This window comes from Ochotona princeps, chromosome 8, assembly GCF_030435755.1.
Source record: "Ochotona princeps isolate mOchPri1 chromosome 8, mOchPri1.hap1, whole genome shotgun sequence".
NCBI lineage: Eukaryota > Metazoa > Chordata > Mammalia > Lagomorpha > Ochotonidae > Ochotona > Ochotona princeps.
The window spans coordinates 31,881,262-31,898,517 of NC_080839.1; the positions used below are offsets into that span (position 1 = coordinate 31,881,262).

Below are 17,256 nucleotides of genomic sequence, written 5' to 3' on the forward strand. Positions count from 1 at the left end.
CATCTTAGAGTTGGGAACAAATACTAAGTAAATGAATGATAAAATGAGATGAGCCAGTTCAGTGTATAGTGACAGGAGTTTTGTGGAAGTTTTGTTGGAAATGCCTTAGCATAGAACTGCATGGCCAGCCCACTGCTGGAGACTTGCTTCCCAAAGCCCTGACAGAAAGACAGTGGCTGTGATACTGACTTACTAAAATTCATTGTGGTGATGCTTGTACAGCTCTGTGACCACATTAATGACTGTTGAGTCATATACTCCAACTGGGTAAAGCATAAAATGCATGAATGCAATCTCAAGCAATTAAAGAAGGCAGTAGTAGATGGTAAGTAGTCTATTCTTACCAGGCTTTATATTAAACATATCCCCTGAAGACCATATTCCTTATTTAAAATGTCCCCCTGGAATTCTGCACAGTGAAGAAAATACTGCTTGTGTGATACCAACATCCTACAACCTTTTAGCTTCATAGCAGACTCTTGGACGAATGTTGTCCTTTTCCCCAAGACAGATGGGGCAGGAACAAACTTTAACCACTGGAATTGAGTGTTGTGATCCATGGATTAGAAAGTTGGGGTAACTAAATGTAGAACCATGGGGTTCTGTAAAGTAAGTTTGCACATAAAGCATGATACCCAAAAGTAGTTTAAATTTGTGTTTAATATTTATTTTTATTGCAAAGTGAATTTACAGAGAGAAGGAGAGACAGAAAGATCTTCCATCTGCTGCTTCACTCCCCAAATGGCCACAGTGACCAGAGATGAGCCAATCTGAAGCCAGGAGCTTCTTCCGTGTCTCCCACATGGTGGCAGGGTCCCAAGGCTTTGGGCCATTCTCAACTGCTTTCTCAGGCCATAAACAGGGAGCTGAAAGAGATGTGGAGCATCTGGGACACAAACCGGCACCCATATGGGATCCTCATGCATGCCAAGCAAGGGCTTTAGCCACTAAGCCATCGTACAAGCCCCAGTTTTTAAAAGTATTAAGGCAGACATCCCATTCTCAAATATTGTTTCTTTGAAAGGAAGGGAAGTCTGTCGTCTTCTGAATCCCTCTCCCATGCCCACAATAGCCATGGTTGCGCTAGGCCAAAGACTGGGAATGCAGCCTAGCTCTCCCATGTGGATAGTAGGGACCTAAACCTTTGATCCATCACCTTCTACATCTCGAGGTGTGCATTATCAGGAATTTGGAATCAGGAGTTGCAGAGCTGGCACTTGTACCCAGGTACACTGAGTAGTGGACACTCCTGTGAATGTCCTAAGAGGCATATTATTTTTTAAGATTGAAAAACAGGATTACAAAGAAAGAGAGAGAGAGAGAGACAGAGAGAGAGAGAGAGAGAGAGAGATCTGCCCCTGCCAGTTCACTCCCTAAATGGCTGCAGCAGTCAGGGATGGACCAGGTTGAAATCAGGAGTCTAATTCAGGACTCCCATGTGGGTGGCAGGCAGCCAAATACTTGGGCCATCCTCAGTTGCCTTTCCAGGAGCGTTAGCATGGAGCTGGATCAGTAGAGGATTATCAGTAGGGACATAAACTGGTGCCCATAGGGAATGCTGGCGTCAAATTTTTTGTGGTCCAGTACAACTCTGGCCCCTAAGGGCATCTTTACCACTACCCTGAAAGTCCCTTGCCTCCTTTCTTCTAAGTGAGGATACTGGTTATATTAATCTTCTATACCTCTCTCCCATTCACTATTCACCCCACTTATCTTTTGAAACCCCAGTTTTTGGATTACTGAGAAATAAATGAGTACACTGAGAAAATTTGGGGAGAAGAGATAGTTTAAGTTTCTAAGTTTTAGTTCTCATGCATATAGTATTATAAAGATCTAGTAGAAGAGCCAAGAGACTCAATACAGAGACTGCTAGAACTTGTACGAGAGTTTGGTAGAGTGGCAGGGTACAAAATTAATGAACAAAAATCAACAGCCATAGTGTATGCGAACAGCCCCAAGATGGAAAAAGACTTAACCAGCAAGATACCATTCAAAATAACAGAGAAAAGTATGAAATATCTGGGAATAAATCTAACCAAAAATGTAGAAGACTTATTTGAAGAAAACTACAATCTGCTTAAAAAAGAAATTGAACAAGACCTCAAAAGATGGAGTAATATCCCATGCTCCTGGATAGGTAAAATCAATATCATTAAAATGTCTATACTGCCAAAAGCAATATATACATTCAACGCAATCCCAATCAAATTGCCCAAAACATTCTTCACAGATCTGGAAACAATGATCCAAAGGTTCATCTGGAAGCACAAAAAACCACGGATAGCTAGAACTATCCTGAAGAACAGGAAGTTAGCAGGGGGAATCACAGTTCCGGACCTCTGGACATACTATAGGGCAGTGGTTATCAAAACAGCGTGGTACTGGCACAAAGATAGAGAGGAAGATCAATGGAGCAGAATAGAAACGCCAGAAGGAAACCCACACAGATACAGCCAAATAATCTTTGACAAAAAGACAAACGACAACCCAGGCAAATGGGAAGGTCTGTTCAATAAATGCTGCTGGGACAACTGGTTGATAGCCTGCAGAAACAAAAAGATAGATCCACATCTCTCACCATACACTAAGATCAGATCTAAATGGATAACAGATCTAAACCTACATCCAGAAACCTTCAAACTTTTGGAAGAAAATGTTGGAAACACACTGGAACACTTAGGGGTAGGCCCTCACTTCCTAAAAAAGACTCCAGATGCAGTAGAAATCAAGACCAAAATAAACAATTGGGACCTCATCAAACTAAGAAGCTTCTGTACAGCTAGAGAAACAATCAACAAAGTAAAAAGGCAACCCACAGAATGGGAGAAGATCTTCGCACACGACATAGGTGATAGAGGGCTAATATCCAGAATATACAAAGAGCTACAAAACAACCAAAATGTCAAAACAAACAAGCCACTCAAGAAATGGGCACGGGAAATGGGCAGACACTTCACAAAGGAACAAACCCAAATGGCAAATAAACATATGAAAAAATGCTCAAGTTCCCTGGCAATAAGGGAAATCCAAATTAAAACATCAATGAGGTACCACCTAACGCCAGTAAGACTGGCCCACATGAATAAAAGCACCAACGACACTTGTTGGCGAGGTTGCGGGGAAAAGGGAACCCTACTCCACTGCTGGTGGGGCTGCAGGCTGGTACAGCCTCTATGGAAATCAGTATGGAGAATATTCAAACAACTCAAATTCAACATACCGTATGATCCAGCAATAGCACTCCTAGGAATATATCCAGAACACTTGTTCTATGAGAAACCAACATGTACTCCTATGTTCATAGCAGCACAATCAGTAATTGCAAAAACATGGAAACAACCAAAATGCCCATCAACAGAGGATTGGATAAGAAAGCTATGGTTCATCTACTCCATGGAATACTACTCAGCTATTAAAAAAAACAAAATGCAGTTCTTTGTGGCCAAATGGGCCAAACTGGAAACCATAATGCTAAGGGAAATGAGCCAATCCCAAAAGGTTAAATACCACATGTTTGCCTTAATTTAAGATGATATGATGTTATGTATAACATGTTATGTTTTGAATGTTATATGTTGTGTATAAACTAAAATTGAAGTATAGGTGAGGTGGTCACAGAAGGTGGCTGGGAACCCGCATTTACTTTTAACATATTGGTTACTCATTACTATGTCAATTAATTCCATAATGATGTAAATTTTTGCTGATGGTATGTTGGAGCTTTCAATTGACTGGGATGATACTCTGCTGGCTCTGTCATCAGACCAGAGAGGGTATACCTAAGAAACCGTTGAACTTGACGGGACAATAAGATGCTGGACTCTATGTTTGGTATACGCTTGCAATGGGGAAATCTCAACTGAACTTGAGCTGTGGTTATGCAATAAGGTGGAGAAATCCACCATGGTGGGAGGGTTTGGGGAGGGGTGGGGAGAACCCAAGTATCTATGTAACTGTGTCACATAATACAATGTAATTAATGAAGTTAAATAATAAATAATTAAAAAAAAAAAAGATCTAGTTGTGGGGCCAGGGTTGTGGTATTGTGGGTTTAGCTGCCACCTGCATTGCTGACATCCCATTTGAGTACTGATTCAAGTCCCAGCTGCTCCACTTCCAACCAAGCTCGTTGTTGATGTGCCTGGGAAAGCAGCAGAAAATTGTGAGTGCTTAGGTCTGTGCTGCCCACCTGAGAGATGGGACTGAATTCCAGGTTCCTGGCTCTGACCTGGTCGAGCCCCAGGCATGGTGGCCATTTGAAGAATGAACCGGTTAATGGAAGATCTCTGTCTCTCTCATTCTTTCTCTGTAACTCTGCTTTTTGAATAAATCTTAAAAAAAAAAAAGACCTAGAACCATGGCCACCCATAATGCACCTATGTAAATTTTTCCATCTCTGTGTTTGGCTTGTTCAGTAGTCAAGTGCTGGATAATAGCAGTGGCCTCTGTGTGCTCCTTCCCAGGTGGCAGGTGCTGTGCCTTCTCCCCTGATGGGAAAGCCTTAGCAGTTGGCTTGAATGATGGAAGTTTCCTGGTGGTGAATGCAGACACTGTTGAAGACATGGTCTCCTTCCACCACAGAAAAGAAATGATCTCTGATATTAAGTTTTCCAAAGGTAAAAGGGGACAGTAAAATTTATTAGGAATGGAGTCATTTTGATTGTTTTCTCTTCCCTGTTTGAAAACATTAAGTTTCTGGAGTCCATGCCTGTGTAAAGTGGCGTGGTGATAACTGCACATTTTCCTTTGTAGACACAGGAAAATATCTTGCTGTAGCCTCTCATGATAACTTCGTGGATATCTACAACGTCCTCACAAGCAAAAGGGTTGGCATCTGCAAAGGTGCTTCCAGCTACATTACACATATTGACTGGGACTCTAGAGGTAAGTTGTGTGTGCCCTGGAAAACACAGTTCCTGTTTGCAGAATGGTCAGTGTTCACATACTGTGTCCAAGGAGTGCGACAGTTGAATTGCAGGAGAAAATGGCAGGGGAACCCACAATACTATAAGTAGTTGTAATTTTACAACAAACAGGCCACTGTTACTGTGTGCTTCCATCTTTAACATCATTTGTTACACTCATGTTAGTTCAAGCCTCTGAGTGTGAAGACACAATGCTTTCTGTTAGCACAGCAAGCCCCTGCCTCACCTTGGGCTGGCCATGCATGTCCTGGTGCCGGGTCTGTCCATGACTGCTTTGTCTTTTCCAACCAGAGTTCTGCCTGCTGAAGAACTGCTCAAGATGTCCCAGCCCATTTGCATCCCCTGGTGCAAGCAGGGCAATCTGGGCAGCTTGCCGATTTCTCTGCTTCACCACCTCCAAGTCATACTGGAAACACTCTCAGGATTTGTCTGTTCATTTAACACACCTTGTCTCCACCACATGCAGTCATAAGCTTAAAACATATGGGTCAAGGAGTTAGATGTGGTTCCCGTGTCTGTGGGGTTTACAGTTGAGTGAAGGAACTGAGCTTGCACTTAAGTAAGACAAGAGCGGAGTTGGGTGAGTCATAGGAGCAGTAGTGAGTTAGCAGGCAAGAGGTGAACCAGGACTGGAGCTGGGCCAGGTCAGCGTTAACTACCTGGGCAGTGTGGGGGGATGGCTGTGCGTGGGGTAGGTTACTTTTGAAATTCTGTCCTGGAGACTAGGACCATGAAAGGAGACTGCAACCAGTGTCTGTGAATGGGCAGGATAGCCACAACGGTAGTGAAGCACCAAGGTGGGCTCCAAGGGAGGAGTCCTTGCAGGGTCTCCTAGAGAGATGGATGGGCATTTGCCAGACAGCAGGGTGGAGGAAGAGCTTCCCAGGATGAAGGAGCACAGTGTGCAAAGCCATGGAGGATGGGAGACATGGGGTGATGGGGCAGCAGTGGGTTACACTGCTTAGACCAAGGGCAGCTGGGACAGGGTGTGCTGGGAATTGCCCATAAGGCCCTGGGGAACCCTAAGGTTTAGATCTGCGTTGTGGGATTGCCTTCTGTCCCAAGGATGGAATGGGAGCCTCGAGCTGGGAGAGCAACCAAGAGAAAGGAGGTGAGGGTCCCAGCCAGCGGGAAGCTACTTTGCAGACACCAGAGGATTTCTGGAAGCAGTGGTCATGGTTTGATACTGCTATCCTCCTGCCAGGCAGGCTTTCAGTTGTAGCTGTACCTGCTGGCCTGGAATTTGGGCCCTATCTGAGCTTTCCAACCTGCAGAGGTTTTGTGCCTGCAATAAATGGTCAGAGCAGAAGCCTGCAATTTAAGAAGTCCAAGACCCAACAAGGGCCAAAGAAAACCAGATGAAATCCCTCTAGTTTGCATGTCAGGGTCATGGCAGTTTAAGTTGACATTTGTGATCCCTGTCACATGTGGCCTCCTGATCAGGCCTAGGAAAGGGGAGGCTACGATGGGTGGGCAGGCAGGGTGTGGCTAGATGGGAACAGCCACTTCTCATCCTCCTTGTTTGATACTCTAGTTTATTGTCTAAAAACACACACAACCAGTTCCCCCAATTTATTCTCTTAATGAGTAGAGTAAGATATGAGAAGTTTTGATGTGGAACCAATCATGTACATGTAATACTTGACACAGAATGTGAAATCCCAATGCTATGTCTATTGGGCAGTTACTCCCTAACATTTTAGGGAGTAAAGGACCAAGAGAAAAGGAGAATATAAGTAAATTTTGATTGGGAAGAATTTTTAATGGTAGTAAAATATACATGATGGAACCTACCAAGGTAACCATTTGTAGGTGTGCAGGGCAGTGGCATTATGCACATTTGCATTGTTTTGCATGCATCATCCGTCACCAGAATTCTTTTCATTTTGTGAAACGGAAAACTTGTACCTGGTTTTTGATAACTCCCCATCCCCTCAGGGCTTGTAAGCCTCCGTTGCTTGTCTCTAAATTTATCCTGGGTATACTGGACAGCAATATCATCCTGTAGTATGTGTCTTCCTTGTGACTGGCTTATTTCTCTTAACCCTAAAGTGCATTCATATGGTAGCATGTTTAAGAATTTCCTCCCATTTTAAGACTGGATAATATTCTGTACGTGTAGACTATGTTTTGCTCGTCTGTTCAACTGTTGAACACTCACAGTACGCCCACCCTGCGTACCATTTGAATAGTGGTACTAGGAACTTGGGTGTATGAATAACTCTTCAAGACCCTGATTTCAGTTCTTGGGGACACATACTCAGGAAATTGCTGAATTGTGTAGTGATTCCCTTTTTTATTGTTTTAGGACTGTTGCACCATTTTCCATAGCAGTTGCCCCATTCTACATTCTCACCAGCAGTAGCATGAGGGTTCTGATTTCTCCAGCTCCTTGGTGACACTGGCTGCTTTCTGTTTCCATTTTGTTGATGTCCACCCAAATGAGTGTGAGGCAGCAACTGGATGTGGTCTGGATTTGAATTCAGGGATCCTTGCGGTTTGTGGTTGTTCCTGTTATCTTGTCTCATCTGATGCTAAAGATGTAAGGTGGAATCAATCCCAGTTGGGAAGCCCAGAATCTTGTCTTGGATTGTACACGAGGGTCTGGGTAAATGTCTAATGGACCCCCAGTGTGGTGCTGTCACTCCACGGGGCGAGAGACAAATGCCACCGTCCCTGCAGCTTTACCCAGGGCAGGCCTTGCAGAGCTCACAGCAATGGAAAGGGCCCTTAGAGTAAGGAAGAGGTGGGGAGGGGATTTTGATGAACCCCCTGGCTTCTTGTCCATCACAGGAGAGAGCACACCACACAGTGTCTATGGTTTGAGAGGCAGCTAGAACACACGGGCTGAGGAAGGAGGCATGTTCCTGATCTGAAGGTAGAAAACAAACATGCCCCTGATCTAGCCAGTGTAGCACAAGCCGGTTGTCACCCTGTGCACCTGACACCTCGTGTCTCCAGAAGGTGCCAGGCTGCCTCACAGCAGCCATGCTGCTTTCACACAGGGGCCTGTGACCTGGCAAGGGCAGAGGGCAGAGAGCTGCAAAGCAACAATCTCCTTGGGGCCTCTGAGCTTGTTTGCTGGAGCCAGCTGGTTGTCAGAGGCAGGCACTGCGCAGCTGCAATCTTGTGTGCCCATGGCAACGCAGTGCCAGAAAGAGCAGAAACGCACATTTGGCTTCTGCAGGTCCGTGAGCCACCCCACTCACAAAGGCTGTGGTGCAGAATGCTTGAGAAAGAAACACAAAATACAATACTGAAAGAGGTAAAGCACAGAAAATATTTTCTAGATGCTGCAAGTTCATTTCTAGAAATATCCATTCTTGGTGATCCTAGACCAGGGAGCAGCTTGAGCCATGCTAGGACCTTCCATTTCCATTTGCACAGCAAATGGCCTGGTATCTGGTACACTGAGTAGCGATCTGGGAGTTACTCTGACTCAGAAAGATACAGGCAGGACCCTGTAAGTGCATCACTCTTTCCACAGCCAGCTGTGGCTGGCTGTGCCTCCTTGAATTCTCCCACGTGCTGTGGTCAGACATAGCTAATGGCAGAAATGTGGGGCTGCTGGGAGATGGCGATTCCATTTTTCAGGGATAGTTACATGTGGATTATTCAGACTGCTTGCTCTTGGCTTCAGGGCCTCATGTTCAGGTTATTTCTGTGGCTTTATCTGCATTTCAGTAGCAAGATGTGTATACATGGAAGGAAAATAACCATCAAGGGGAAATAGTGACAGAAATATTTCCGCTGTGCTTTTGAAAGTTATTTTAAAGATGTTTAAATTTACTTATCTACGTGATTTAAAGGCATAGTTATAGAAAGAGAGAGAATTATTCCATCTGCTGATTCACTCCCCAGTTGGCTGTAATTGCTGGACCAAGGCCAGAAGCCTGGAACCCTGTCTGGGTCTCCGATGTGGGTTACATTTTCCTCTGCATTTCCCAGGGTCATTAGCAAGAAGCTGTATCAGAAGCAAAGTAGTTGGGACATGAACAGTGCCTGTATGGGATGTCAGCCTCTCATGTGGTGGCTTACCCACTATGCTATAGTACTGGCCCTGATTTTTGAAACTGCAATAAATTAAGTTACTCAGATTACCTGAGAATTACAATCCTGAGTTTTATAGTATCTCAAGACCAGAAATCACCTAAAATAGCCACATTGAAAAAACAATTTTCACTTAATCTTTTAATCCTTTCCCCTCATGGTTTGTTGAGAGTCCTTGAAGTATAATTACTTTACAGAGATGCGTAGTTTACTGACAGTATTCATTCCTCACTGTCTTAGGCTAAATATGTAAAGATAATTGAACTCTCTTGTTTTAAATTTGTGAGCATTCAACCATAAAGTCAGGAAAATTTGCCCATTCTGAGGACGTATTTCAGATTGACTTGTTCCTCAACAGTGACAAAACTCCCCTATCGCCACATTAGAACTGCCTGGATTGGAAATGATTATGGCTGTTAATTCAGAAATGAGAAAACCAGGGGCCAACTTTGTTGTGCAGTGAGTTAAGCAAACATTTGCAACCCGGGCATCCCATATAGAGCACTGGTGTGAGTCTTGGCTCCCCTACTTCTGGTCCAGCTTCCCACATGGGAGAGCCAGATGAAGTTCCAGGCGCCTGCCTTTGGTCTGGGCCAGCTCCAGCCAGTGCAGCAATTTGAGAGTGAATCAGTAGATGCAAGATCTCTATCTCCCTTTCTCTCTCCCCTCCTCCACTTATTCTGCCTTTCAAGAGAATAGTAAATCTTGAAAAAAGAAATGAAAGAACTGTATTTCTAGTTGCTTAAGAGTATAGGCCTATATAGCTGCTTAAGGGTAACAAAGCTGCAGGCCTATATGGTGCTCACTGAATTATTGAATGATCCAGCACAAACCACAAAGTTGTTATTTGGCTGTTTTTTTTCCAAGAAGATCATTTCAATATTATTAAATATATATATTTTATATTTTTATATACTCACTATACATTCACTGATTTATGTAATTCACTTATATAGTTCTAATTTGTTATAAATTTACTAATTTATTCACTACATATCTACAATGAAAGGGGTGGGGAGTATGAAAACACACATGTACGCACTCCGAATTCTTTGCAGGTAAGTGTGACATATGAGGTTGGAGCAGAGTACCCGGGGTGGGGACGTCAGTGCAGATCTATGAAGCAGACCTGGCCCTGGGTTTGTGACTGCTAAACCTGGCCACTGGGCACCCAGGGGTTCTTCATTCTTTCACTGGATTTACAAACTTTCCACAATTAAAAAAAATGTTGACATATAAACTGTATATATTGTGAATCGCTTAAATTTTAAACTGTAAAGATCTATTGGCCATTGTAGGAGAATTAGGAAATCCAGTTCTTTTCATCATCAAGGAGAATGAATCCAAGATGACTATCTTACATCAGACCAAAAGACTACTTTTGGCTCAACTTTTTATTTGCACAGAGTCTTGATTTTTTCAGACTTTTAAATTGGGGGTGTAGATGCAAATGAGCATTTATAGGTTGTTTTGTGTGCCTTTTTTGTGTAAAACTGTGCTTAGAATTCAGACCAAAGTGATGCTGTCATTTCTAAACTCACAATTTTTACCAAAGCAGCTTGCTTTTACTTCATCTCTATGTTAGGAGGGAACAGAGGGAAAAAGCAAAAACATATATTTTTTTTCCAGGCTACCAAAAGGTTCTATTTTTCATTTTCACTGAGTCAAACATAGCATGCTTATTTCAATTATTTTAAGGATGTTGAAGTTCAAATTTTATGAGGCATATATTTTGGAAATCAGAACTTTGCAGTTTGTACCATTCCATGAATTTGCCTTCCCATGAACTTTTGTATAATTTAATACATATTTATTTAACTTATGAGATACTGATTAAAGTGAATCAAAGTCGTGATAGCCATAGTTATATTGTGATAATGAAATAACAAGTCCAGAATTTAATTCTCTCTCCCTCATCCTATCTTGACAGGGAAATTATTGCAAGTGAATTCAGGAGCCAAAGAACAACTCTTTTTTGAAGCTCCAAGAGGCAAGCGGCATATAATCAGGCCTTCAGAGGTATCAGTTGTGCACAAAGCTTTTAAAAATACAATGTAAAGATGTAATACGTGCATGGAAATCATTCACTTTAGCCTCAACTGCTAATGTCAGCTACACGTCGAGTACTCTCCGTGTGACCATTCCCTGTGTCTGATACCATGTCCAGGGTGCCAGGCTGCGGGGGTAAATCCCAGGCTTGCTCTTGTACCCCCGAGCTAGCCATGCACAGTTGGCTGAGTTCTGTTTAATCCTGTGCCTGAAGACAATGAAAAAACTGACAGTTCAGATACTGCGTGTTTCTCCATTTGACATGTCTTTTCGTACAAAGCTTTCTATGCACATATATTTTGGAAGCATTTGCAGTGTCTGTTCATAATAATCAGTAATATTATCCTCAATAATAACATGAAAGTGTTTGCAAAAGCAGGAACTCTTTGAGGCCTGCTCATTCCAATGTGTGAAACTTTGCTCTTTTTCTTTTCCTTGTGTCCTTAGCCGCACACATAATATTGGAATTGTTGTAATAAAACTGGATACATTAATTTGGATTTGTAAACTAGTGCCTTGCTGAAAAAGAACCTGCTTCCTGAGTGCTTTTTAGGGTATATTGAATTTTAGGATCCGAAGGTCTTAGCCTGATAAAGCCAAGAGGCAGTCCTCTGAGTCCCTGGAGGATCCTCCCTGGTGTATTCACTGAATAGCTTTTGATGAAACAAAGTGAAATACTCATCCTTGGAGGAAATGGACATGGCTCACTGATCTTATGCCTCTCCCTGGCTTTTGGTTGCCAGTCTTTGCCACTGGTCTCCTTGCAATAGACACTTGTTGCGCGAGCACTGATAGTATTGTCAGTGTTCGTGAAGGAGTTACATGAGCAGTTTAGACATAGTTTAGACAAAGAAGTTGGGGTTGTAGTCATGCCACCAGCAGGTTAAGCCATCACCTGCAACATCGGATACTGGAGCACTGATATACTGGTTAGAATCCCAGTTGCTCCACTTCTGATCCAGTTCCCCACCAGTGTACCTGGGGAAGCAGCAGAGTATGATCTAAGACTTTGGGCCCTTGCCACCCATGTAGGAGACATGGTAAGAGTTCTGGATTCCTGGCTTTGGCATGGCCCAGCTCCAGGTGTTTGAGGCTGTTTGGGGAGTAAACCATCAGATGGAAGCTATCATAGTTCTCTCTCTTTCCTTTTTGAAATAAAGTTTTAGAAGTATTTTTTTAAAGTGATAATAGATTATCATGTTATACCAAGGGTTCTTTGGTAAGTTTATAGAAAATGAAATTCAGGTTATTTTTATGCCTCTTTATTCTTTTTTTTTTTTTAAAGATTTATTCATTTTATTACAAAGTCAGATATACAGAGGAGGAGAGACAGAGGAAGATCTTCCATCCATTGTTTCACTCCCCAAGTGAGCCGCAACGGGCTGGTGCGCACCGATCCGATGCCGGGAACCTGGAACCTCTTCCAGGTCTCCCACGCGGGTGCAGGGTCCCAAAGCCTTGGGCCGTCCTCGACTGCTTTCCCAGGCCACAAGCAGGGAGCTGGATGGGAAGTGGAGCTGCCGGGATTAGAAGCGGCGCCCATATGGGATCCCGGGGCTTTCAAGGCGAGGACTTTAGCCGCTAGGCCATGCCGCAGGGCCCAATGCCTCTTTATTCTTTAATTTCCAAGGAGTCAGCAACAAAAGGGGAGGCAAGGTACAGTAACACTGTGCAAAACAGCTTCCACACCCAAAGGGCCTGTGGACGGGGGAGGTGTAGGCTTCACTTATGGTTAGGTTATGATTTTAAAGTGGTTTTTATGTTGTTTAGAAACAGGGTTTCCCAACACTAACTAAAGAGACCATATTGCTAGGAGACACTAGTGGGTCTCAAATGAAAGCAAATGAAATTTTTTAAAATCCCCCGGGAAAGCCTACTGCATAACACTGCTATTATTTCGTTTTTTTGTTGTTTTTTTTTTTTTTAATAAAAAGGAAAGAAAGGCCTCAGTGTTTATCAGATTCTAATCTATACCAGCTACAGTCTTGGCCATGAGTTTTACCATTTGAAAGTATAAAATACATCTTTATGGCAGTACAATTTGGAAAGCTCTTCAAATTTGTAAGATGATGCCTAGAGCATAAAAGATATTAAACTGGCTGCAGAATCTTATTACTTTTTCCTCCAAGGAAGCTGTCTGGAGTTTGCTAAATGAGCATCCCATCAATCCATTTATCTTAGTGTTTCTGAGCAGAAAGGAACTGTGTTGTCAGCAACATCTAGACAGCAGTGTGCCAGTGGCATCGGTGGGTCGGGCTGGGAATGCAGCCGAGCCTCCCCCACGAGGAAGACACTTGCAGCTAAAGCTGTCCACACTGCTGTAGAGAAACCCGGAACCAGCTTGTGGCTTAGCCGGTGGTAACAATCTGGTCAGGAACCGAACAAACTGGTACTGATGGATTTCCACAATTCAAAATGTTCATTTAACTTAGGAAAAAAAGGAACATTTGACTGAAGCACTGATTTAATCAACACTGAAGATACCATATTAGATCTGCAACCTAGAATGTGCACACCTCAGCTCACCACATAAATGCCTGGTGGTGGCCAAGCCCTTGCATACAGCTACTCAGCTGCAACTGTTTCTTTTAAACGGAAAAACTAGGTTATGCAAGTCATGGAGTTTTCTTTCCTCCCTTTTCAGATTGAGAAGATCGAGTGGGATACTTGGACCTGTGTCCTGGGGCCCACCTGTGAAGGCATCTGGGCAGCACACAGCGACGTGACCGATGTCAATGCTGCCAGCCTTACCAGAGACCGTTCGCTCCTAGCCACTGGAGATGATTTCGGTTTTGTCAAGCTTTTCTCATATCCTGTCAAGGTACAGTTGGATGATCGTGCATACTTGCTTGGTCTTGTCAGTACCTCAAATCTGTTGTGTCTAAAAGGATTTTTAGACTTTGAGAACATCAGCAATCAATCATGTTATTCACAGTATAGTGTGTGTTATTTAAAACCTCCCGACATTCCTTTTTCAACTGGATACCTCAGGTGTAATCTGACCAAGATTGGGTTTGGTGGCAACGCTGGGTGAAATCGGGTAACAGTGAAATCAAGCCTTCAGGTCGCCCCATGACACAGCTGAGTCATTCTCAGAAACAGTCAGGTTATCCTGCATCCTGTACGTATGTGGTTGCCTCGTCTGTGATCTTAGTACAGAGCTCTCCACTACTGCCATTGGTTCCTGCTGCAGTTGGGTCCCTCTGAGCGCCCTGGCATCCTCTGCTTTGACAGTCATGACTTGTAATCTGTGGGAGGAAAAAGGTGATAAAACTAGAATGAGCAAACACCAACACCAGGAACCTCATTCAGTCTGACAGTCTACGCATTAATCCTCACACTTTAGTGAGAGTTGTTACTCAGCAATGGACATCTGACTGTAGAATCCTGTAGTCTAGTCTGACAAGGCAAGATGGATACTTTGTGTCTTCTGAGATCTGGGTTGGTTGTGTCTGCGTCATCCCTAAGCGAGCTCTCATAGCCCAGCCAGTAGGAGAGGTGAGGTTACCTCACAGTGAGCCTCTGTCACTCCCTGATAATCACTACTTCCTTTCCCAAATGCTTATCAAGTTTCTGGGTAATATTTAATCGTGGAATTTTCCAGAGATTGCATCAGCTCCCAATCCAGTATGTGTCATAATAGACTTGCTTTCCTTGTTGGATGCAAGAACCTTTTTACATTCAAGGTTACCTCTACCTTCTGAGCTATTTTTTACCTTCTAAGCTGTTTCTGACACTTTTGGGGATCATTTTTTTTTTTCTGTTTAACTCATAAATTTATTTGAGAGGCAAGGAAACAGGCGGAAATCCTGACTGCTGGTTCACGCCCCGGATGCTGCTACCAGTTGGGGCTGAGCAGGGCCAGGCCCAAGCAAAGTTCAGGGGAGTCAGTCCAGGTCTGCCACATGGACAGTAGAAACCCAATTACTGGGGCTTTCAGTGCTGCTGGCTGGGGTCTGTGTGAGCCAGGCGCTCTGATGTGAGGCATGGGTGGCTTAACTGCCAGGCAAAAGGCTCACCCCTCTTTGGTCACCTTTGAAGGTCCCCGTACTGAAGTAATTTTCTTAGTTTTTCTCTATTCCATTCCCAAGTGTATTTTTTTTAAGATTTATTTGTTTTATTGGAAAGGCAGATGTGCAGAGAGGAGGAGAGACAGAGAGGAAGATCTTCCATCCAGTGATTCACTCCCCAAGTGGCTGCAACAGCCGGTGCTGCGCCGATCCGAAGCCAGGAGCCAGAACCTCCCTCCAGGCCTTCCACGCGGGTGCAGGGTCTCAAGGCTTTGGGCCGTGCTCAACTGCCTTCCCAGGCCTGGATGGGAAGCGGAGCTGCTGGGATTAGAACCAATGCCCATATGGGATCCTGGCGTGTTCAAGGCGAGGACCTTAACCATTACGCTATCTTGCCGGGCCCCCCAAGTGTATTGTTAAAGTCCTCTTCAATTTTTGTTTGAATTTCTCACTTTAGCATTCCTGAAATGACACTTGAAGGTTTGTGCAAGACTTTCGTGTTACTTATACCTCCTTAGTCCCTCCCTCCTCCTGTCATGTGTACATAAACAGGGCTCTTCCCTCCATACCACTTTGGTTTACTGAATACTTCCTTTTTTCCTTTGTTAAGCTCCGACAGAGTACTGTTTTGAGTAGCCCTATCTAAGATATGTATCTGATTCTTTTTGTTGTCCATTCCAACTTTCAAAGCCACCCGATGACCTGTTCCCTATCACCTGCCACTTCTTTTTTCGCTTACTACTTAGGATTCAGTTGTGAGTAGCCACGTGGCTTGCTACTTCTGCTTTTAAAAAAAATCAGTAACAGGTCAGGAAGTTAATAGGCACTTGGGTTTAGTGGACTGAGGTTTAGGCAGATATGGAGGTGGTGGAACCTCCGCAACGTGATTGCATCTAGCTACTGCGTTAGATTTGTGCTGGCCTTGAGAATTTGTGGTCTGTCCACCCAGGCTAGCCTAGATGGACATCTGTAGCAATGGCTTTTTTTAAGATTTATGTATTTTTATTGCAAAGTTAGATATATATATATATATAGAGAGAAGGAGACAGAGAGAGGAAGATCTTCTGCCCAGTGATTTCACTCCCCAAGTGACCACAACAGCCGATGTGGTGCCATTCCGAAGCCAGGAGCCAGGAACTCTTCCAGGTCTCCCACGTGGGTGCAGTGTCCCAAGGCTTTGGGCCATCCTCGACTGCTTTCCCACAAGCAGGGAGCTAGATGGGAAGCGGGGCTGCCAGGATTAGAACTGGCGGCCATATGGGATCCTGGCACATTCAAGGCAAGGACTTTAGCCTACTAGGCCACAGCGCTGGGCCCTGTAACAATGTTTTTAAGGCGGTGTTCCTCAAACTCATGGGGTCCCAGGCATGGTCCTTGAGGGCCACTGCTGGAAGCCTTCAAGGGCTAAGTAGAGGCGTTCTGAGGCTTCAGGCTGCATCAGCAAAAGTAGTCCTATGTTTCGTGCTTTGAGTTTCCATGTAAGATTTTTCCAATGTTTGTAGGAAAATTGTCAAGCACCTAGCTGTAATGAAAGAATGAGACAGCTGCCAAAAATCCATTACCTAAAACCTGTAATTCAAAGGAAGCTATAAAATTAATTTTTTTAAAAGATTTTATTATTATTGGAAAGCCGGATATACAGAGAGGAGAGACAGAGAGGAAGATCCTCCATCCGATGTTTCACTCCCCAAGTGAGCCGCAACGGGCCGGTGCGCGCCGATCCAAAGCCGGGAACCAGGAACCTCTTCCATGTCTCCCATGCGGGTGCAGGGTCCCAAAGCCTTGGGCCATCCTCAACTGCTTTCCCAGGCCACAAGCAGGGAGCTGGATGGGAAGTGGAGCTGCCGGGATTAGAACCGGCGCCCATATGGGATCCCGGGGCTTTCAAGGCGAGGACTTTAGCCGCTAGGCCATGCCGCAGGACCCTATGAAATTAATTTTAAAAAAAGGAACTCGAACAACCTAATTTTATACTTCAAGGAACTGGAAAAAAAAGGACAGAAAATAAGCATCAGGAAGGGAATGAAGAATAGAGCAGCAAGATGTGAACTAGAAGCGATAAAGACATTAGAAAAAATCAGTGAAACTAAGGATTAGTTTTTTTTATTATAAATAATACATATTTATTAAAAAATTCAAATACAGGGAGGGTTTGGGGAGGGGTGGGGAGAACCCAAGTACCTATGAAACTATCACATAATACAATGTAATTAATGAATTAA

General features: G+C 43.8%; 1 protein-coding gene across 2 annotated transcripts in view; it reads left to right on the forward strand.

The window, feature by feature from the left end:
- EML6 (EMAP like 6) overlaps positions 1-17,256 on the forward strand; it is a 261,608-nt gene that overhangs the window by 197,283 nt on the left and 47,069 nt on the right. For both annotated transcript variants that reach the window (XR_009245955.1, XM_058667790.1), the window contains exons 22-25: positions 4,464-4,616; positions 4,753-4,884; positions 10,906-10,994; positions 13,669-13,845. Coding sequence is in view for 1 of the 2 variants with exons in the window: in XM_058667790.1 (XP_058523773.1) it covers positions 4,464-4,616; positions 4,753-4,884; positions 10,906-10,994; positions 13,669-13,845 (551 nt within the window). In the remaining variant the exon portion in view is untranslated. The remainder of the gene's footprint in view (positions 1-4,463; positions 4,617-4,752; positions 4,885-10,905; positions 10,995-13,668; positions 13,846-17,256) is intronic.